This window comes from Leopardus geoffroyi, chromosome C2 (assembly GCF_018350155.1).
Source record: "Leopardus geoffroyi isolate Oge1 chromosome C2, O.geoffroyi_Oge1_pat1.0, whole genome shotgun sequence".
NCBI lineage: Eukaryota > Metazoa > Chordata > Mammalia > Carnivora > Felidae > Leopardus > Leopardus geoffroyi.
In genome coordinates, this window is record NC_059333.1 from 112,773,450 (window position 1) to 112,797,641 (window position 24,192).

The window sequence follows — 24,192 nt, forward strand, 5'->3', positions numbered from 1 at the left end:
TGTAAGAAGTATATCAATAAGTCTTGTTTTTTATCCATTATGATACCCTATGTGTATCATGTGTATTGGAGGATTTAGTCCATTTACATTCAGAGTAATTATTGATATGAATTTAGTACCATCGTGCTACCCAGAAAGTCACTATTCCTGTACATTGTCTCTGTTGCTACTAGTCTTTGTTGCCTTTGTCTCTCTTCCCAAGTGTCACCTTCAATAATTCTTGCAGAGCTGGTTTAGTATTTACAAACTCCATTAGTTTTTCCTTGTGTCGGGAACTCTCTCTCTCCTTCCTTGCTAGATAAAGTATCCTTGGCTGCATATTTTTCCCACTTAGCACATTATATATATCATGCTCCTGCCAGTTTTCTGTGGACAGGTCTGCTGCTAACCTTATGCATCTACCCTTGTATATTAAGGACGTTTTGTCCCCAGCTGCTTTCAGAATTCTCGATCTTTGTATTTTGCAAGTTTCACTATGATATGTCTTGGTATTGTCCTGTTTTTGTTGATTCTGAGGGGAGTTCTTGGCCTCTTGGATTTGAATGCCTGTTTCCTTCCTCAAATTAGTGAAGTTCTCAGCTGTAATTTGTTCAAATAAACCTTCTTTTTCTCACTCTTCTTCTTCTGGGACTCCTTTTATACAGATATTATTATTCTTTGTGGATCACTTAAGTATATATTCATGATCTAATAGTTTCCTTTCCCCCTTCTTTTCAGCTTCATTATTTTCCGTAATTTTATCTTCTGTATTACCTATCCATTCCTCTGCCTCTTCCATCTTCATTATGCTTACATCCAGTTTTGCATTTCAGTTACACTGGCATTTTTTTATTTCGACCTGACTAGTTTTTAAGTATTTTATCTGGTGTCTTCTATGCTTTTCCCGAGCCCAGCTAGCATTCTTATGACTGTTGTTCTAAATTCTTGTTCAGATATATGGCTTATATCTGTTTTTGAGCAAATCCCTACATGTGGTTTCTTCTTGATCTGTCTTTTGAGCAGAATCCCTCTGTCAGGTCATTTTGTCTAGGTTTCTCTTTCTTCATGTTATGAAAGCTTGTTATGTTTCCTGATCCTGACAGTAATGCTATATTAAGAAGGGTTCATACACTGTCCAGGGCATAGCACTTCAGGAAGTGTTTCTGGTGTGTGCTTTGTGCACTTTGCTGTTGTGTTTTTGCTGCTCTTTTCCACAGGTCAGTCCTCTGTAAAGTTCCTCCTTTCTTGCACGGAGGATTGTTTGGACCTTTAACTAGGTGTGCTTTGATTTGTTTGTTAAAATAAGCCTGATCCAAAAAAAAAAGAAAATGAAAAGAAACTAACAAAACACCAAACAAAAAACTATAAGCCTGATTTCAAAGAAAATGAGAGAGAGAGAGAGAGAGAGAGAGAGAGAGAGAGAGAGAGAGAAAGGAAGCAAATGTAAAAACAACCAAACAAAAACTACAAGCCTGAATCTAAAGAATGAAAAAAAAGAAATCCTGGTCCTATTTCTATCAGAACTGAAACTCACGCTTTGGAGCACTCTATGATGTGTACACTTGGCGCATGCATTTGTTCTATGTGCGACAGGCTTTCTGCACTGGTTCACAGTCAGACCTGCCTTAAGATGCACCTGCAATATGCAGAGGTTGGGGTTTGGTATAAGTGGCTCCAGCCTGCATCACGGGCACTTTTTTTTTTTTGCTCACTGAGCAAAGTCCACTGAAGTCCAACAGTGCTGGTGGGTGGGGTGAAGATGACATCATCCCACTCTCTCCTCCCTGGAGAGGGGAGCTCTCACCCACCCCTATTCAGGAAATCCTTAAAGACAAGTGAACCAACTCCCCTCTTGGGTTTCAGACTTCTGTCAGATACCTGCCTGTGCCAGGCCCTCAAACACCTGGTACCACAATCTCCTGTGTTTTATCTCTGGCATGGTTGGGATTCAAAACTCCAAATCTTAAAGAGCCTGACAAGGTGTGGACCCACTCCCTTCCTCTGGAGGAGACTTCACTGTGCTATGTCTGGTGCCATTTTGTCCCAGAAAAGCAGCTGCATGACTTCACAGGTGCTTGGAGTTTATGTTGAAGTACAGTGAAAAACAGTGACCAAGTTATCTGTCCTCTCTGTGCACTTCTGTCCCTTGCTGATGAATGGCCATTCAATGATGCTCTCTGGGTCTTTTGCCCTTGGAGAAGCAATATACCCTCCTCTGTATGTACTCCAAGAAGGGGAATGTTTTCTCCCCGTGCAACACAGGGGATACCTCCACCTTCCTTCTCTCCAGGAGCACCACTGCCCGTATGGCTTGACTATAGCATATGTTGTGGACTCCTAAAATCTCAGAATTTTGAGCTCTTCTGTTTATAAAAACTTGCAACAGTCAGTTCCTCCCAACTCCCCATTTTGGCGAAGTGTTTTTCTAGTAGGAACCCTATGTGCTGCTGTTTCTCCCCAGCTTACTCTCTCCTCTCCCTGTGCCACTGTGGGCTTCTCTCCCCCAATTCACATCTCTGCACTTCATACCTGCCAAGTTCTCTCCCTCTAATTGTGGAAATACTTCTCTTAATCCTCAGATCAATTTCCTAAATGTTCGAAATGATTTGATGTTAATCTAACTATGTTCGAGGAACAAGGCAAGTCCAGGGCCCCTTAATACTCTACCATCTTACTTAACCCTCTATTGTGTTCCACTTTTGTTCTTCCACATAGAAATTCATCATTGATATTGGGATTCTGTATTTTCTAGTCTGTTTTACTGCTTATCTTTGTCTTCTCCCACACTGAACCAATATTGATTTATGTGACATATTATAGAATGATTCAAACAGCATTCAAGGATTGCAAAAGTTTCTTACTCAATAACTTTATGTTAATATGTAGTAAAGCCAAATTTATAAATAAGTTATCAAAGTTATACCTATAATTTCATGATACAACCTATGTGTCCCCCATGTGAGAGCACATCACCCAGGATTTTATGTCATCCTAGTATCTTCAGGTCATTAGAACTACACTCTGCTTCTTTATTTAATCAGTGTTCAGTATGTGACTAGAAACTTTCTTGGATTGATATTGATATAGCAATCAATATTTTTAAAAGTTTGAGTGTTGGGTGGGGGTGAGGGGGTGCCTCAGTGGCACAGTTGCTTAAGCATCTGACTCTTGATCTCAGCTCAGGTCATGATCTCACAGTTCATGACAGTTCATGAGTTCGAGTCCTGCAATGGGCTCAGCACTGATGGCATGAAGCCTGCTTGGGATTCTGTCTCTCCTTCTCTCTGCTCCTCCCTGACTTGTGCTCTCTCTCAAAATAAATAAATAAACTTAATTTAAAAAAAAAGCATAGTGAGAGCCAAATATTTAGGCTTTTGAAAGAATTTATAGTCTACATGTTAATCCTTTCTATAAGAAACTGAGCAATATATATGAAAGAAGATTTTGTTTGTATTAGGTGAATTGAAAAAAATAAAAAACCTAATGGAATTTACATTTGGTGAATACAATTAATGTATGGACCATTAATTGAAAAAACAGGTTTTCAATATAATGTAGTTTTCCTCCTATACACAAATGCCATTGTGATTTTTCTTCTTTAAAATTTCTCCTCACTTACCACTACCATTCCTATCACTACCTGGATACTGTCCTGCTTGTTTTGTTTATAATCACACTTTTTTAAAAAAAATTACTATTATTGGTGCATATTTAAAACTTATCAAGCAAAATAAGTTGTATTTAATGGGATTAATACAGTGAATCTCTACATTTATTAAGATCCAAGTTTAGGGAAATTAAGTAACTTGTTCAAAGTACACAGTAATCTTTGCTTTTAAACTTACATTTATTCAGAAAGAATATCATTGTTCTGTTCCTTAAAGTCACAAACTTTCAAATATAACCTTTGGATTATATTACTAAACAAATAATTAGCTAGGTACATGTACTATTTATAGATTTTCTTCAAGCCAATTAATATATTTATCACTTATTCTAATGCCTACACGTAAGTAAAATGGTGTTGTCATGAAAAAAAGTGCTCCATGGATCCCATCCTCTATGTGGTCATGAGAAACGTTAACTGCAGCATTTCGAAGTCGTGAGACGTATATAAGTCCATCATCTCTTAGGATATCATGTTCACAGGTGATGATATAAGTTAGTGGCAATTTTCCTAATTGGGAATCAGTGACTAACAAGGGTGATAACCTGCTATCCAAAAGTACTGGATACGAAGAGTTAAGCTTCCCAATAATTGGTTCAGTATATATGTGATTCCTTCTATATTTTTCAGGAAGAAGAGTACTCCAGTTAACCAACTTGAACAGATGTCTTGATCCATGGGGCATATGTTGATTTTCTCTCATTGCTTGGGGCAGTGCTTTATCCTTGGTCAAGTACAGGCATCCCATTTTAATTGCCATATCCCTTGACAGAATCGGACCATGCACATTTTGTCGGTGAGAGGGCATTAAAATATCCACCACCTGCAAGCCAGGGTAAATTAAAGCTTGTGCCTTAATTTTATTTTTGAATTCTGGATCATTTTGTACCTGAAAAAAATTGATAATAAAATGTGAAAAGACTCCAAACTATACGATTGGGAGGTTTTACTCCAATAATATGAGCAGTTATGATGTAAATAGTTACAAAACCAATACAGGACCTAATGGTTATTTCTTTTTATAATATTTAGACTTTATTTTAAGGGCATTAAAATGCATCAGCCCACTTTCAGCAGTTATGATACACATATACATCAAACACTTACACGTTTATTCATATATGACCATGAAATAAAATTATAATAATGAGATTCTTAGAGAAGATTACAAGCTATGTTTAAAAATCACTTTTTGATCTAAAGTAACCTGAGAAGATAGACTATAACAATAAAATATGAATGCTCAAACACACATACTAACTAAATTCAGAAGGAGTTGGACCAAGTTAAAGGAAATATTCCTAATATACAAGTTGCCTTCTGGAGAACATAATGTATTGTGATGGTAAATAAGCAGAGGAATTTATGAAAATTTGAAGGGCAGGCAAAGACATGGAGCATTGTATCTGGAGTTTCTCTTTCTTACCAGATGTATGAGGTATCCTAAGCTCTCAGTGATGGGGTGAGAAAAGCCACCATATATTCCCCGTTCCTTCTCTCTTAGTCCTAAACACTACAGGAGAGTTAATCTCTCAAGAAAAATTACCTGAGCCACAGACCAGCTTCTACAACTACGACATCTGCCATAGCACATGTAAGTCTAGGTATCTGGAGAGTGATTTTGAAAGCCAATCCCCTCACCAAAGTAGGTGACATACCAAATGAGGCAATTAACTGTAATCTCAGTTAATTGTACCTCACAAGTACCTCACAAGAGGTACCTCACAAGAGGAAATGATATCCAGCCAACTCTAAAATGTATACTCATTGTATAGTCAGTGCCACAAGTTCATAAAGAAGCTAAGACCAATTTCCCTAACAGAATCTCTCCTATGCCCTTGATCCCTCCCTAGCATCCTCAGACAGATAATTTTCTAGAAAAAAAAATGGATCATCTCATAAACTGGGTGGAAGAAACAGTGACCATATAAACAAAAATGAAGCAGAGAGATTCAACAGATACGTTCTCAAGCTAGTAAAAGTGATCCCACAAAATAAGTAAATAGATTCTGCTGATTGTAAATGTATATGTCTCTCCTCTTATGCTAATTTTGTTCCATAAGTGGTTTTGGGAGTAGGAACTATGTGTGGGGCTGAATTCAATTTTCAAATATATCAATTGTTTGGATGGTTATTACTTAACTATACAAAGCAAGAGTTTAGCCTAGGCCATTGTTCTTCTTCATCACAGTAGTGATTCTTCCATACAAGCATGGCACATGCCCCAAATGCTATCTGAGGACATTCTACTGGATTTAAAACATGGATTACAATAATGCCAAATGCTTGGAAGATTTTACAATTTAGCTAAGTAGAACAACAAATCCCTTGTGATATTCAATAGTAGTTCCTAGACATTGTCCTATTTTTCTGAAACTTGATGGCTGAATCAAATCCTTATTTAGCAATATATGTAGTCTCCCCTTAATGCCTCTAAAGCCACATCTGTCTACAGGAAAAATTATGCAAAAGGACATTAGGTTGGTTTTATATATTTGCCATTTCACAGTGTAAAACACAAGACCAACTTTGGAAAACGGCATGGAGGTTCCTCAAAAAATTAAAAATAGAACTACACTAGGACCCAGCAATTGTACTACTAGGTATTTATCCAAAAGATACCAGAATGCTGATTTGAAGGGGCACAAGTACCTCAATGTTTATAGCAACGCTATAAACAGCCAAATTATGGAAAAAGCCCAACATCCACCAACTAATGAATGGAAAAAGCAGATGTGGTATATACATACAATGAAATATTTCTCAGCAATCAAAAAGAATGAAATCTTACCATTTGCAATAACGTGGATGGAATTAGAGTATGTTATGCTAAGTGAAATAAGTTAGTCAGAGAAAGACAAATTCCATATGATTTCACTCATACATGGAATTTAAGAAATAAAACAGATGAACATAGGGGAAGGGAAGCAAATTAATATAAAAACAGAGAGGGAGGCAAACATAAGAGACTCTTAAATCCAGAAAACAAACTGAGGGTTGCTGGTGGGGTGTTGGGTGGGGGGGATGGGCTAAAGAAGTGATGGGAATTAAGGGGGGGACTTGTTGGGATGAGCATTGGGTGTTATCTGTAAGTGATGAATCACTAAATTCTATTCCTGAAATCATTATTATGCTATATCTTAAATAACTTGGATTTAAATTTTAAAAAACACACACAGGCCAATAAAAATATCCTAACAAATAAAATGATTCTTTTGTGTTAGAATTATAATGTATGTGTACTATCAACATATATAACACATAAAACATACCAGTTGAGTAACTTTTGCTGCCAAGGTACCCCCAGAACTATCACCTGAAATACAGATTCGGGAAGGATCCACTCCATATTTTGCAAGAATGTTATCCTGTAGAAAGAATCTGACCACAGAAATGACATCTTCAAGGGCAACAGGAAATTGATATTGAGGAGCTAGCCTATAGCTTAAGAAAAAAAGAGAAAGTAACAAAGCATATATAATTAAACTTTAGTTGCATGTATCTAAGCAGTTTAACCAACAGGTCCAATAAACCAAATTGGCCCCACTCTGAAATTTTAATCTCACCAATTGAACCCAGATTTACTACCAACTTCTATTTTTAAAATAAAAAGTAAATTCTGGTATAAAAGTTTTAAAATGTTGGCTCTATGGGAAGATGAGAGAGACAAGGATTGTGTCTTTATCCTCGTAAAATTGCATGTACAATTTTCAGCAAAACAACAATTAGTAGGGGAGATGCTCTGTAGTGTTCATCAGATTCTCAATGTAATTGGTAATTCAAATTTTTTCAGAACCACTGCTGGGAGGACACAAGAGATTTTAAAAGCATCAAATCAGAGAGTAAATGATTTGAAAGTCTCTAATATAAGAAATTTATTTAGGTTAAAATTCTTCAAGATGACATTCCATGTTTTATATCATGAGCACTACTTAGAAACTTGATTCAAAATAAAATCCTTATAAAATTTGAGAAAAAATAAACTTTAATTTTAAATGCAAAAAATTAAAAGCTTTGAAATATAAGTATTTAAGTATAGTAAGTTATTTGGCTCAATGGTTGGAAAGTCATTTGTAAATTCAGGCATACTCTACTTCACCCTCAGTATGAAGAATTTTCTTTTCCCATCTCTCCTATAAATTACATAGTGCAGATGTACACCTAGAGACTTCAAGCCCAAAACATGTTAGAGTTTCTTGGTAAGTGAGAAGCTAGAAAGTACTTGACATTTGCTAGTCTTTCCAGTATATTTTTGGAAATTCAGAAAAAAATCATGAGCAACTAAGATCTCTCACTCTGACAATGCCTTAAAATTCTGAGATGGTCCCAAATTAAAAAAAAAAAAAATGATTGCCTTACTCTATTCCCACAACAACAGCACCAAGTTTATTTGCTGTCCATCTATTCAGGAAGTCATAAGCCACCTGCCCTGAAATGAAAGAAAAAAAAAAGAAGAATATAAAAGTGTACCCTGTCAATAAAGAACAATGGAAAACCATCTATATTTGTGGATAGTGACTGAAATATGATTAACTGGTGGAATCCCTCTATTTTCACTTTATCTGTTGCGATGTAGAAGGATTCAAAGATATAAGATTTGATGACTACCACCAAATGGAGAATGTCATTGCAGAAGAAAATATACTTAAAGACAGAGTCATGAGAATGCATAAAGACCTCAGAGAAATAAATGTTAAATACAAGTGAAGTAAGAATTTGGAGAAAAGTGGCGGCATAAACTAAAACCACGAAGGAAAATAACCGGTGATAAAATTCCTTGGGAAATCAGCCAGTGGGTGGGAGTGGGTAAGTTTGAAAAGTTTAAAGAACTAAATAAAAGAGCATTGCAGATTCAAAAGCTACAGAAAGGAATACTGGGAAACATGAACACTTATAAAGTATAAAAATGGAGAATCTGTTTTTGTGTTTGTTTCTATTTGTATTGTTTTGGAGAGGGAGATACAGGTGAAGGGAAAGGCGAGAGGCAAAAGGAAGTTCAAAGAAATTTGTTTCACACAACCAAAGGAGTAGAGAGTGAAATGGCCATTTCAGTGAAACAGAAGGGAATGGCCATTCTCAAATTACACAGCTTAAAGAAGTATTCAAAAGGGGAAAACAAACTCCACAGTGTATAGAAATGAGTCTGAGAAATAAAAGAGGACTATGTACAGAGAAGAATTTGGGAACAAAGGAGAAGAGGTAGTAACACTTAGGAGTCAACTGGGATGACATGCTTGTAGGTAGAAAAATGAAATAGAAGTATTGATAAACCAAATTATAGGAGGAAAGTAGAGAGCAAAGTAGAGAGATTCAACTGTGCCCGAAGATAAAAATGCCTTTTCCTAGGACACAGAAAGAAGTGAAGCTGAGGATTAATAAGGTGCTAATAATTTTTAAGGACATTTGAAAGTCCTTATGTGGGAGGAGGGGAGCAGTGGTGGATTATGGACATACATCCTTGATAGCTCAGGAGGGATAAGCTGAGGGCTGGAAAGAGTGCTGAAGGTTTACAATAGTCATTGGCATGAAAGAGAGGAAGTAACGACATATAGGACACAGCATCTTAAAGCCACATAATGGGGCTGCTCACTAGTAGTGTGAAGGTGAATGCTGTGGGTCCTGCTGACAGGCTTAGTTTTGACTACTGGTTCTACCACTTACTAACAGTAGGACTTTGAACAAGTTACTTTATCATTCTCTATTTCTTTATTTCTAAGACTGTGACAATAGTACCTAAGAATGTGCTTACCTAACAAAATAAAAGTTGACCATCCACCTGATTACAGTAGCATATGTAGTAGTCTTGAAACATTAACAGATCATGGAGTCAATCTGGGTTTAATGACCCAGGCTGTGGGTTCTTCAAGGAAAGGAGCCTTACCATTAGCTTCTTCTATCTTCTGAGTGTCTTGTAAAACATTCTTTGTGTTTTCTGCTGTGTGGTGACTCCATAATACTGACATTCTACAAGCAACTCTGTATATATGTTAATATGTATAACTCAGTGTGTGTATGTTAGAGCATGTTTGAGTTTGTGTCTGTGTGAATGTTTGTGGAATGTATAAGCATTTTAGCTACTCCGCTGGCATTTCTTAAAATCATCTCCAACACTAGATGGGGATAGCATTTATGGGAACAGCTGATTACACAGTTCTATTTTATGTTTTATTTAAAGTTCAGAATTATGCATTGGATTCTAAGTCCCAAAACAAGTATTGTTGTATCACAGTCTACAATATGAACATGTATTTGCTACTTGGAAGTTGTAAATAATATCAGTTCTGACTCAACATTTACAATATCTTGTTCACTTCTATCTTTCTGAACCTGAAGTCAGGTCATTTGGTAATTTCAAAGTTAGGTTTTAAGGTTAATAATTGAATTTCCAATTTTACAACGCCAATGTAACTTTATTTGATAAAGTTTTTCGAAACAATAAAATCTAATATACTTATTTTCTAAGAAGTTTGTGAAAAATATGTCTAAACTATGATTGGTAAAGTCTCTAAGATACATACACATAGTCACAAACACAAATAACATAGAAATAAAGTTCTGCCAGTTATATATACAAATATATTTGAATATATATCTACATAATATGCAACACACACACACACACACACACACATATACATTTGTTTATATAAGATACACTTACTGCAACTTCCCATAACAAAGGCACCACCATGAATAAAAATTACAGCCCGTCTCTGGCTTTCTGACTTTTTCTTTGGCAAGTACAAACACACTGGAACGTCAGTAAACTTTGTATCCATCACTGTAATGTTTTCATCTGAAATTAGTACTGTTTGGTCCAATTTCATTAACATGGAAAAAAATTCCGCATATCCAATAAGACCCATATTTTCCAATAACGTAGCCTGTTAAAAAAATTTCAAACATTGAATATTTCAATTTTAAGTAATACCAAATGCATAGAAAGATGCAACCAAAATGGAAGAAGGAATAATATAACACCATAGAGTTCTTATTGCACACCCTGACACATATGCTATTGTTGCTTCTAGATAAATCTTAAGTATGTTGTATTTTGGAATAAGAGTAATCTCATTAAATGTCATCATTGTACTGTGGCTACTTATTTTTTAATTCTAAGCTTTTATCTGAAAAATTATCTGAGACATAAAAGAGTTTATACTTCTTAAAAAAACTATTTCTTTTTTAAAAGTTTATTTTGAGAGAAAGAAAGCATAAGTAGGGAAGGGGCAGAAAGAGAGAGAATCCGAAGCAGGCTCCACACTATCAGTGTGGAGCTCAAACCCATGAACCGTGAGATCATGACCTGAGCTGAAGTCAGACACTTAACTGACTGAGCCATCAGGTACTCCAGATTTTATACTTCTTTATGTATATAATCTCAATATTTTCATGTTACTTCATTGGTCAGTCAATTTTATTTAAAATTTTAGAAGCATCTGGTTATCACATTACTAATAAAGCTATTTCAGTTATTTCAACTACAAATAGGTTATTTTATTTTAAAAAATGCTTGAAGAAAAAACGCTACTTTAAATAAAACTATCTTTAGTATTTTTGGTAAGTTTTATAACATCTTTGTAACATTTCAAAGAATAGTTCACATATAAAGAATCCTGAAATACTGTGGGGACAAAAGAATTATTACAGAGCATTTACAATACCTATATGAGGTGGCTATAATTTTACTAGGTGTTAAAGATCATCTAACTCATCTGCTTTAACATTGGGAATACTGACACCTGGTAAGTCCAATTTACTAACCAAAATGAGATAACCAGTAATTAGCAAAGCAAAATGTAAATCCATTTTTCTAGGCCACTGTTACACAAGGCAGGTACTCCTCTACGTAAAAGTACTAAATTATGTTTTTTTTGTTTTGTTTTGTTTTTTAACGTTTATTTATTTTTGAGACAGAGAGAGACAGAGCATGAACGGGGGAGGGGCAGAGAGAGAGGGAGACACAGAATCGGAAACAGGCTCCAGGCTCTGAGCCATCAGCCCAGAGCCCGACCGGGGGCTCGAACTCACAGACCGCGAGATCGTGACCTGGCTGAAGTCAGACGCTTAACCGACTGCGCCACCCAGGCACCCCTAAATTATGTTTTTTTATAATAACCCATAAAAATGGAAGGAAAGAAGTTATTAAGTACTAGAACAATAGGAAAAGATTGTATAATAGGAAGAATTTGAATTTTAAAAATGACAGTTGTATGAGGAGTAGTAAGTTGTTGACATGATATGGCCTTAAAGCCGCCATTTTGACATTGACACTTTAAGTAGCTTTAAAATACCATTAAACTCTCAATTAAAACATATATAGATACACACATATAGAAATATTTATATCTTATTATATATTAGAAATATGTTATATCTTATATATTAGAATACATATACATTATATATTAGAAGTATGTATCTTATTACATATTAGAAACATATTTATATAATATATAGTATATGTCTCTATACAGTACTTATATATTTGTATAACTTTATTTATAATATTTATATACATTTATATGTCAAACATTTATCAAGTAGACAGCCATATCTAATCCATAATATATACTTATCTTTAGGGATTGGAAATAGGCTAGGTCAGAGAGATAATACCAAATTTCAAATTCCATGTTATAGACATCTTTTGCCTTTAGAATCTGAGTAGACATAAACATCCCTTATTTTGGTAACAGTGTTCTAGTCACTTTAGGGAGCTACCAACTCCCATTATTTGAGACCTTTGATGAGCCAGTTGATCAAGGATAACCACTCACTAGTTAAGAGGTGAGAAAGTAAACTTAAGGTAGATTTAGTGCACTATCCTTGAAAACTGGATCTTAAGCAGAGAGACAAAAAGAATGAGAACAATGAGAGATGAGAGAGAGGCAGACACAGAATCCAAAGCAGGCTCCAGACTCTGAGCTGTCAGCACAGAACCCAATCAGGGCTCGAATTCACCAACCACAAGATCATGACCTGAGCCTAAGTCAGATGCTTAACAAACTGAGCCACCCAGGCGCCCTCATTTTCAACAATTTCTTAATCTTAGTTGAAAATACACCAAGACCTAACTGGTGAAATGATATGCCAAAGTCAGAAAATAACTTCAGGCAACACCTCAGCAAGACCTTGGGATCTTCATACTAGGCTCACCGCACTTTCACTGAGACCCAACTCTCTTGTCACTCATTTATTCCCAAATCTTCAAGAGATTTCTCCAACTTTGCTGGCCTTTCAAATTTAAAATCTTCTCCACATTTTCAGGGATCTCCTTAAAGTGGCATTTGCAATTTTCTTAGACATAATGTTATTGCTTTCTAATGCATATTTTCTTCTATCTGGAATTATTTATTTTTTTGTTATGTGATGCTTGTATTTACCTATTTTTCTTCATAAATATTATTTTCCTTGCTTGGATGCCTTTTTCTAGAAACAGAACATTTTACGTATCTCTTTGAGGCAGACATTTTGAAGAAGACACATTCAAACTTTGATGTCAAAATAGAAAATAACTATTTTTTTTAGCTAAGTAACATCCACAGCAGACATCCCCATCTCTTATCACCTCTTCACCCCAATCTCATCATAAGGCAGTCATAAGAGGTAAAATTGTTTCATTGTATAAGGAGATGAATTTGAACAAATGCTTGGAGGTTGAAACATTGAAAGGGAAAAAGTCAATGCTTTGCCAAAATAGTCCTTAGAATGCCTGCAAATAAACATTACATATCCCTTCTCTAGAAAGTTTTTTCAGATGATCCTGATGAAAAGGAGACACTAGTCTAGGAAAGCAACAGAGGAAATGGAGATGCAATGAGAAGACACATTTTTTAGGAAAAATTTATCTTATTTGTTATGTTTGGGGAATTAAGGAGACGAGTGAGTCATTTGACTTTTTAATAACCCATCTGTTGATTTTCATCCTGCTCTCAATAGTTGCTCCAAACCTGTTACTTACTTTACCTCCATTTGTCATTTCCTTCAATTACAGTTAGTTATCATCTGATAAAAGCCAGATCAGTCAGGGATAAAATGAGTGATGAGGCTCAAGTTATGGCAAGAAATGAAAAGAGATGTGAATTTTCTTCTCTTCCTCCTTACATTACTTATCTATTTTTTTGCAAGGAAACCATGGATTTAAGTACCATAAATTATTTGTTTTTCCAATATCCATAAGCTCTGGATCAATTTGTCCCAAGTCAAACCATTGAATGATCAACTCTTAAAGATTGTTTGTCAAAGAGTGTATTCATGGGATGGAAATATTTTCCAAATTTACCACAAAGTAGTTTTATACTATATTCTTCCTGAATATATTTAACAAATGTATTTGTTTCAAAACATGTATTTGTGAATTTCAATATTTTCTTCTCAAATTATTTTTCCTGGAGTCTTAAAGAATATATTCATGGTGAATACATTTATGAGTTATTGAGTTTTATTTGTAATGAAGTAGTTAAAATGAAAGGTTTTGATGGCTTTCTTTGGCCAAGATAAAGCTCACTAAAGCCTATCTCTCCTACTTATTACAACTAAAAACTCTAGACAGAAAAGAATCTACCTGAGCACTCTGAAAGGTAAACAAAACAAAAAAAAAGAATTTGAGGAAGTCAAAACTGGAAGAAATATTCATAAGAGAGTTTCACCTTTTTTTTTCTCTCTTGCCCTCTGGCTTTGACCTGAAGTCACACTAAGCCCTTTAACAACCCAAGAGATGAAAGCAAATATCCCCAGAGAAATCCTTGATTTCCAGGTATTGGACTGGGAAATACATATCTTATACAGCAGAGTGTGAATGGGGGGAGGGAGGTGGGTCTCATTTTCTTTTCCTTTCTTTTTCTCCCTTTTTCTCTCTTGTCAGGCTCCAAGGCCAGTTCCATCTGCAGACAGCAGCTTTTCCACCGTGGTGAAGGCAGATATGTAAAACACTGAGCAAAGATTGATTCTCTGCCCAGAGAAATTGTGAAAAGGGTCTTCTGTTTTCCAAAGAGTATTAAGGAATAATACATTATTTTTCCTTATTTTTTCTCTCAAAGCTTCACCCTGAAGGTGGACCCAGTTATGTAGAACTGTAAAATATAATGGATGACTAAAACCCTAACTAAAAATTGTCTTTCTGGCCAGAAACACTGGCGAGAGGGAATATCGGAATTCAGAAATCAAGAAAGAAAGGGTGAATGAAATTAACAAATTAATATTCCTTCTGAAAGTATTTAAAATATTTATTACTATTGAAAACAAAATGTGTTAACATATATGGGGGTTAATGCATATAAATACAATACACATGACACCTATATATACAAGCGTCAGGGTAAAGAGATCTATGTGATTGAAATTTTATGCGCTATGAAAAGTGGTAAACTATTAAATCTATGTAAGCTATGAAAAGTTACTAGGGTTAAAGAGATGGATTCCATCATTATAAAAATCAATTTACCAAGGCAATAGTGCAAAATGAATAAACATTTATAAACAGAACTCAAAAATACATGAAACAAAACTGAATGAATTGTGAAGAGAAATAGATAGTCCACATAATTATAAATGTCAACACTTCTCACTTGGTAATTGAGGGAAAAAAATACAGAAAATCATTAAAGATATAAAATGCCTGAATAACTGACATTTATAGAATGAACAAAAATGGCAGAATATAGAACCTTTTTAAATGCATATGGAATTTTCACTAAAATACACCACATTCTAAGCCATAAAACAAATAAACTGGAAGAACTTGAGTTCACAGAAACTATGTTCTCTGACTATAATAGAATTAAGCTAGGATTCAAAAACAGAAGATAGAAAAATTGCCAGATATTACAAAGTAAAAAAAATAGTTTTAATAAAAATTGTACATATTTAAGGTGTACTACATCCTTGATTTGATATGCATATACATAGTGAAATGATCGTTATAGTCAAGATAATTAACATATCTCCTTACAGTTATCTTTTTTGTCTATGTGGTGAGAGCCCTTGAAATCTACTCTCTTAGCAAATTTCCAGTATCCAATACAGTGTTATTTACTATAGCCATGTTATGAAATATTAGATCTCTAGATTATTCATTCTACCTAACTAACATCTCTTCACTCCTACTACCCACCCCTGGCAACTACCATTCTACTCTCTACTTTTATGTATTAGACTTTGTTAGATTCCATATATAAGTGAGGTCATGTAGTTTTTTTTATTTTTCTGTGTCTGGCTTATTTTACTTAGCATAATACCCTCTGGGTTCATTTATGTTGTCGCAAATGGCAAGATCTCCTTCTTTTTCAAGGCTCAGTAATATTCCATTGTATATATGTACTTTTTTTTTATTCACTCATCCACTGATGGACATTTAAGTTGTTTCCATATTTTGGCTATTGTGACTAATGCTGGAATCAATTTGAAAGAGCACATATCTCTCATTTTCTTTGGAAGAAGGATCTGGAGGAGGGATTTCTGGATCATATGATAGTTTTATTTTTAGTTTCTTGAGGAACCTCCGTATTGTTTTCCATTGTGGTTCTACCAATTTACATTGCCACCAACAGAGCACAAGAGTCCCTTTTTTCTACATCTTTGCCAACACTTGTTTTTATCTTTTTCATAACAGCCATCTGAAAAGGTATGAGGTGATGTCTCTGTGATTTTGATTTTCATTTCTCCAATGATTGGTGATCTCAAGCACCTTTTCATATACCTGTTGGCCATTTATATGTCTTCTCTGGGGGGGGGGATGTTTATTCTGGCTATTTTCCTATTTTTAAAATAAAAAAAAATTGCTATTGAGTTGCATAAGTTCCTTACATATTTTAGATGTTAGCTCTTATCAGAAATGTAGTCTGCAAATATTTTTTCCCATTCTGCAGATCGCATTTTCATCTTGTTTCTTTTGCTGTGCAGAGACTTTTTAGTTTGATGTAATGCCACTTGTCTATTTTTGCTTTTTGTTACTTGTACTTTTGGTGTCATCTCAAAATGTCATTGCCAGTGCCAATGTCAAGGAGCTTTTGCCTTATGTTTTCTTCCAGGATTTTTTATGGTTTCAGATTAAAATCTGAAGTCTTTCATCATTTTAAATGGATTTTTGTGTATGGTATAAAACTAGAGTCCAGTTTATTTATTTATTTTTTTGCATATGAATATCCAGTTTTCTCAACACTATTTATTGAAGATATTACCCTTTTTCCATTGTGTATTCTTGGTGCCTTTATCAAAAATTAATAGACTATACATGCTTTAGTTTATTTCTGGACTTTCTATTCTGTTCCTTTGGTTTATGTGTCTTTTTATGCCAATGCCATATTGTTTCTATTGCTATAACTTTGTAATACAGTTTGAAATTGAGTACTATGATGCCTCCAGCTCCATTCTTCCTTCCCAAGATTGCTTTGACTATTCAGGACCTTTTGTGGTTCAATGAACTTTAGAATTGTTTCTTCTATCTCTGTGAACAATTTCATTGGAATTTTGATCAGGATTGCATTGAATCTGTATATTGCCTTGTGTGGTATGGAGACTTTAACAATGCTAATTTTCTGATCCATTAATATGGCATATCTTTTTATTTATTTGTGTCTTCAATTTGTCTCATCCATGTTTTATGGTTTTCAGTGTAAAAAAAAACACCTCAGGTGTCATAAATTCTCTGGGGAAATTAAAAAATATTTTGATTTGAATAAAATAAAAATAAAACATGCTCAAATTTGTGGCATGTAGCTAAAGAACTGGTTGGAGGAAAATTTATTAAATTAAATTATCATACTAGAAATTAAGTCTCAAATCAAGAGTTAAAGCTCCTCTCTTATAAGCTAGAAAAAATGTATCAAAAGAAAACTAAAGAAATCAAAAGATAGAAATAATAAATATAAGGGGAGCAGAGTTCAATGAAATTAAAACAAATAAAAAAATACAAAAATAGTGACACAAAAGCTAATTCTTTTCAGAGAATAAAATTAATCAATTTTATATGTAGACTGACTAAAAAAATAGAGAAGACCCAAATTACCGAAATGAATATTGAAGTAAGGGATATCACTACAGATCTTATAGACATAAAAAAGATAATAAAGAAATACTTTAAAAAAAGATTTTATGCTCATAAACTTTACAACTTGAGAAATCTACAAATTTCTGAAAGGACACAATCTTCCGCAACTTATAAAAAAGAAATAGATAATTTGAATAGTCTATAACTATTTTAAAAATTGAATTTGGCATTGAAAATTTTACAAAAATAAAACTTAAGGCCCAGTTTGTTTCACTGGCAAATTATACTAAATATTCAGGGGAGAAACCAATCTTACACAATAGCTACTGGAAAATAAAACACAAAAGAATGCTTTCCAACTCATTTCATTGGGTTGCCATTACCTTGTTACCTAAATCAGAAATATAGTACAAGAAAAACTACAGAACAATATAGAAGCAAAAATTCTCAACAAAATTTTAAATCAAATCTAACAGTATAAAAAGAAGATAATGTATCACAATCCATTGAGTTTTATTGCAAGGAAGCAAGATAAGTACAATATTTGAAAATCAATGTTATCCATGACACTGAGAAAGGAGAAAAGCTATATATCATCTTAACAGATGAAGAAAAAGAATTTGGCTAAACTCAGTATCTTTTCATGGTAAAAATTCTCTGCAAACTTAGCATAAAAAGGAACTTCCTTAATATAAAAAGCAGCTACAAAAAATAAAACAAGATCTTATTTAACGGTGAAAGACTGGGGCATCTGGGTGGCTCAGTAGGTTGAGTGTCCGACTTTGGCTCAGGTCATGACAGTTTGTGAGTTCAAGCCCCTCATCAGGCTCTGTACTGACAGCTCAGAGCCTGGAGCCTGCTTCCAGTTCTGGGTCTCCTTCTCTCTGCCCTCCCTTCCCCCACTCACACTCTGCTTTTTCTCTCTCTCAAAAATAAATAAACATTTGGGGCATCTGGGTGGCTCAGTCGGCTAAGCATCCAACTTCTGCTCAGGTCATGATCTCGCAGTTCGTGAGTTTGAGCCCCGCGTCGGGCTCTGTGCTGACAGCCAGAGCCTGGAGTCTGCTTCAGATTCTGAGTCTCCCTCTCTCTCTGCCCCTTCCTGGTCATGCTCTGTCTCTCTCTGTCTCTCAAAAATGAATAAACGTTAAATTAAAAAATAATAATAATAATAAAAATAAATAAATAAATAAATAAATAAATAAACATTTAAAAATTTTTTAAAAATGGTGAAAGACTGAATACTTCTTTCTAAAAGCTGGAAAAAAGTAAGAATGTTTGCTTTCCATCCAACCTAATTCTGGAAGTCCTATTCAATGAGATAAAGCAGAGGAAGAAAAGGTTATGCATATCAGAAAGAAAGGAAAAACAGTCTCTCTCTGCTTTCAGTAAACATGAATATCTAAGTAGAAAATATTACGGGATCTATAAAAAAAAAACTCTTAAAATGAATTAGGAGGTTTAGCTAAACCATAGGATACAAAGTCAATATAAACAATCAATTTTATTTCAAATTTAGCAATGAATAGAAATCAAAATTTAAAAATACCAGTTGCAACAGTACCAAAATTTAAAATACTTAGTTATAAACAAAACAAAATAGGGGCGCCTGGGTGGCGCAGTGGGTTAAGCGTCCGACTTCAGCCAGGTCACGATCTCGCGGTCCGTGGGTTCGAGCCCCGCGTCAGGCTCTGGGCTGATGGCTCAGAGCCTGGAGCCTGTTTCAGATTCTGTGTCTCCCTCTCTCTCTGCCCCTCCCCCGTTCATGCTCTGTCTCTCTCTGTCCCAAAAATAAATAAACGTTGAAAAAAAAAATTTAAAAAAATAAAAAAATAAATAAAACAAAATACATCAAGTATTCATATGCTGAAAAGCATAGAACAATGATGGAAGAAATCAAAGTCCTAATTAAATTGAGAATTAAGTTAACTGTCAGAAGACTTAATACTAAAATGTCAATTCCTTCTGAATTGATTTATAGAGTGAACCTAATCCCAGTCGAAATCTCATCAGAATTTTTGGTTACCAATATGATAAATTTAAATTTTCATGGAAAGAAAGATGAATTATAACAGCCAAAGAGATTTTGAAAATGAAGAACAAAGTTGGAAGACTCATACAACCTGGTTTCAAGATTACTAACAAGCTATGATAGTCAATACAGTCAATACAGTATCAGGAAATGCTGGACTCACAGATCCAGGGAGGAGATTAATATCAGTCCAGAAATAAACCAATTTGTCCAATTTATTTTTGACATACTGTATAAGACAATTTAACGAAGAAAGGAAGATGTTTCAACAAATTGGAACAATTAGACATATCCATATGCGAAAAGAACGTACCTTGACCTGTTCCTCACACCTAATACAGATATTAACTAACAATGGGCCTAATACTTAAATGTAAAATGTAAAACAACAAACCTTTTAGAAGACAACATAGAAGAAAATCTTTGTGATCTTAGGTTAGGTTAGGCAAAAGTTCTTAGACACAATACCAAAAGATAATACTAAATTAAAAAAAAAAAAAGATAAATTGGACTTCAACAAAATCCAAGGCTTTTTTTGTGTAACTTAAGACAATTAAAAGGGAAAAAACAGACTAAGAAAAAATGTTTGCAAATCAAATACCTGCCAAATGACTTGTGTCCAGAATAGGACAATGCTCAACACTTGACAAAAACAAAACAAAGAACCAATTTTCTTGAAACAAAGAAGAGGTTTGAACATACATACACATCACCTCCCAAAAACATGAAACAGCAAATAAGTACATGAGAAGATACACATCTCTAGGAACTAAGGGCATGCAAATGGATATCAATGAGGTTACATTAATTAGAATGGTTTTTAATGCAAAATAGAAAATACTAAGTGATGATCAAGAGGTAGAACTGCTAGAATTACCATATACTGCTGATGTGAATGGAAGATGAGACAGGATTTTTGGAAAACAATTCAGTAGTTTTATATAAAGTTAAACACACACTGTATAACACACAGTATATCCAGTTCTGGGTATTTACCCAATAGAGATTGGAATTTTGGTTCACACAAAGCCTCTCTATGAATTATCACTAACTTTATTTGTATCCACTCCAAAGTGGAAACAACCCAAATATCCTTCAACTATTCATTGTGGACAAACTGTGACACATTCAAATAATGGAATACTACACAGCTTTAAAAAGGATTTAACTTGTGATACTCTCAACAACATGGATTACTCTCAAATGCATTTTACTAGATCAAATGTGTTAAGCCAGACTCAGAAGACCACGTGCAGTATGAATCCATTTATATGACACCACGGAAATGGCAATGTACAAGGACATACAGGGAGCAGTGATGACCAGGTGTTTAGGATGGGGAAGCTTTACTGAAAGGAGCAGCACAAAGGTGATTTTAAAGGATTATATTTCTTCATCTTGATTGTTGTGGTTGTTACTTGAATCTATACACAACTTAAACCTCATAAAACCGTATAACCAAAAGAACAAATTTTACTATACACAAAGTTAAAATTAAATGTAAAATTTGACACGATAAAAAAAAAAGAGTCTGAATCAAGACTGTCTGGTTTGATTCCCAATTCCACGAATTATCAACTGTAGGTCTTTGACTGGCTTACTTATTCCCTGTGCCTCATTTTCCTCGTCTTTAAAATGAGGATAACAATAGTGACTTCTTCAAAGTGCAGTTGTAAAAGTTAAGTAATACTTTTCAGGAGATTAAAGTTGGTCAGGGTACATTGCAAATGGTCAACACATTTTAGCCTTCTTCACTATTAATTTATATTGAAAATATTCTTAAATATTTTCACTGCTAGTTGAAAATAATTATAGTGAAGAGCTTTTCAATTTAGTAAATATGTCACTTCAAATCTAAATTTTATAGAGTTTTGGCTCTTCATCTCTCACAGCTCCAATGAATAGATGCTGACTAGCTCTTTACTGAACAATAACCAGCCACTATTTAGACATCACTGAGCAATGTTTAAAACACACATCCCTTTATTGTTCTAGAAAAATTGCAACATGTTGTTTACATTTCTTATTTTGCAAAGGAGGAAACTGAGCCACAAAAGCATTAAGTAGACTCTTTAAAATCTGATTTTCTTTAATGCTCATGCTCTTTCTTCTACTTTTGACTGTCTCTAATTTGAATATGTAACTGCATAGTCTTATACTTATTCCACACCATTGTATCAAGAACTGTGAGGTTTGACTTCCTGGCATATATTTAAAAAAATTAAAATTCTCTCCGGGAATCCCTGGAGTTACTATAATTCAGAAATGACAGGGACAAAATGGTTATCCCTTTAACAAGCAGAAGCTGATTATTAGTATAATTAATTCATATGTTTGTATGTAAGCTACTTGTAGTCAGTTCTATTTTAGATGTGTAATGTCTTAACTCTATTTTGCATCTGATAAAGCAACAGTTGAATTCTATAGCTGCATACTTTCAGAATGTGCTAACACTGATGAGGAAATAAGCTTTGGTTTATTCTGAAGTTTAAGGATATATGAGCTATTCGAGAAGATAACATTGTGGTTTCTCCATAGGGCTGGCACTTGCTCATCTATTATCCAGTGAATGAAAAGGTGAAGCATTACCAATAAAGAGGGAAAAAATGGGGCCAGGGGTGACTCAGCATACTTTGGATTTTGAGCAGTAGACATCTCAAGCTACCTAGGGTGACAGATCTCTCATCTCTTCTGTGTAGCACACTAGGCGGCCTCTTCCATACACCATGCACTACTCTCCTCTCATCATTTACTGTCTGTTGAAGCATTTCCCCTAAAACTTCCTATTGTCACCATCATTCATAGGCCTCAGGAACAGCAGCATGTTTTGACAGGGGAGAAAATATTTTTAATGAGGTAGATTTGAGTTCAAATTCTGTCACTGTCACAAAAAAATCCAAAATCCAGCACCTGAGGATGAAGGGTAGACAAAAGAAATGGTTTTCAAGGTGCGGTCTTAGAATCCCTGTGGTTCTCTGGTTCCCCCAGAGGCTACAAGACATGTGATGTTGCAACAGACTAAATGCAAGAGCATATACAATAATCCAGTTATATTTCATAAAGAGATATTAAAAAGATTTGCAAAAATAGAAGACAATGGCACTATCATAACTAATTTTTCTTGTGTTAAAAATATATTCAACTTTAATAAAATTATTATCTATGTTAACTTTAATGAGCTTATTATTATCACTATCATCATTAAGAGAATTTTTAATGAGGCCAGTTTCTAATTCAGTAAATATTGATAAATATTATAAATATAAAAAAGCTCTTTAGGGTCCTTAACAACTTATAGAGTTCTGTGACCAAAAAGTTTGATAACCACTAAGAAAGAAAAAGATATTAAAATAGTAAAGGTACAAAATATACATCAAAATATAAACATAATCGATATAGACATGTAAGTTTTAAGAGAATGAATGAGACGAGGTTCAGGTTCCCTCAGAAATGTCAAATATAATCCAATGATTTAATAACCCCCCAGATTTTCCACTTAGACGATACCATTTCTTATCAAAACATATGATGGATTTATCTTTAGATATAGACTCTTATCAGCAAAAATTTTATCTCCCTCTGCTTTGTATTAGAGATTAAATTGCTTTGTTAATAATTAATTAAATTAATTAATATTATTTTGCTAATTTGTTCTAAAAGAAAACCAAAGTCTCTTTCAAAATACTAATTGAAAGAAAGTTTATATGTACTCATAACAAGGTATCCCAGTCCCCCAGCGGGGAAAAAATTACCGTAAGAGAAGTAGTTTTTATAAGAGCATCGAGGACCCCTACTTTCCAAGGTTCTTCAATGTTTTCTGGTAACGGTGTATAAATATAATAAGCAAAGAGAATCAAAGTCAGTCCAAAGCACAGAGTTTTGCACCCCATGATATTGTTGTCACAACCTTGTATAGGAATAATTTAATCCACTCCATATATACTGAAGGCTAAGTAGTAGGACAAAGGGAAATGACAAATTCTCTCAAGTAATATCGCCACTTCAGCAACAGTGACCTTACATTCGGTTCCAACATTAACAGTGACAGTAGCAACTGGTTTAACAATTACACACTGTATCTGAAACACAACTCACACACAATATATCCCATCACATAGTCTGACAGAATAGCAAACAATTTAAAATGTTGGCAGAAGTTCTTTCACCTTGTGACACCGTAATCATCCTAGCACAATAAATTTGACTGAGTGTCTTAGCAGAGCACAAGGTAAGCCATGAAGTCTGTTTCTCCCATTAGTTTTTTGCAAGGATTAGTGAGGAGTTTAAAAAAAAATCACAAGGTAATACTGAGTCAACTGGGCTAACACTTATGGCATAGATCACTAACAAAATTAAAATTCAAGGTCATCAACTGAGCATGACACAAGAAGAGAAGAAGCCAGGATTCTTGTCCCAAGTTGATAATTAATTCATCCAGTACAGAAACATTTATGGAGAGTTTACCTCATGTTAAATTAATTTATGGAGTCCAAAAATATTTATAAAGTGATTACCTAATGTTAT

The 24,192-nt window shown here is 34.4% G+C and overlaps 1 protein-coding gene across 1 annotated transcript; it reads right to left on the reverse strand.

Moving 5' to 3' along the window:
* Positions 1-3,812: 3,812 nt before the first annotated feature.
* LOC123611384 (arylacetamide deacetylase-like 2) lies at positions 3,813-23,593 on the reverse strand. Its single transcript, XM_045503237.1, has 5 exons — positions 23,421-23,593; positions 10,308-10,530; positions 8,006-8,075; positions 6,919-7,090; positions 3,813-4,535 (listed from the first exon to the last, which is right to left on the reverse strand). The coding sequence occupies exons 1-5, from the start codon at positions 23,556-23,558 to the stop codon at positions 3,933-3,935; spliced, it is 1,206 nt and encodes a 401-aa protein (XP_045359193.1). The 5' UTR covers positions 23,559-23,593; the 3' UTR covers positions 3,813-3,932.
* Between the last annotated feature and the right edge of the window lie 599 nt (positions 23,594-24,192).

What these genes read in the sequence shown, in the direction of transcription:
- LOC123611384 (XM_045503237.1), bottom strand. Translation starts at nt 23,558, where the DNA reads ATGGGGTGCAAAACTCTGTGCTTTGGACTGACTTTGATTCTCTTTGCT. An exon ending in CTTTGTTATGGGAAGTTGCA is followed by an intron (nt 8,076 to 10,307) that starts GTAAGTGTATCT and finishes CTTTCATTTCAG; the next exon opens with GGCAGGTGGCTTATGACTTC. An exon ending in CAGCAAAAGTTACTCAACTG is followed by an intron (nt 4,536 to 6,918) that starts GTATGTTTTATG and finishes AATTTTTTTCAG; the next exon opens with GTACAAAATGATCCAGAATT.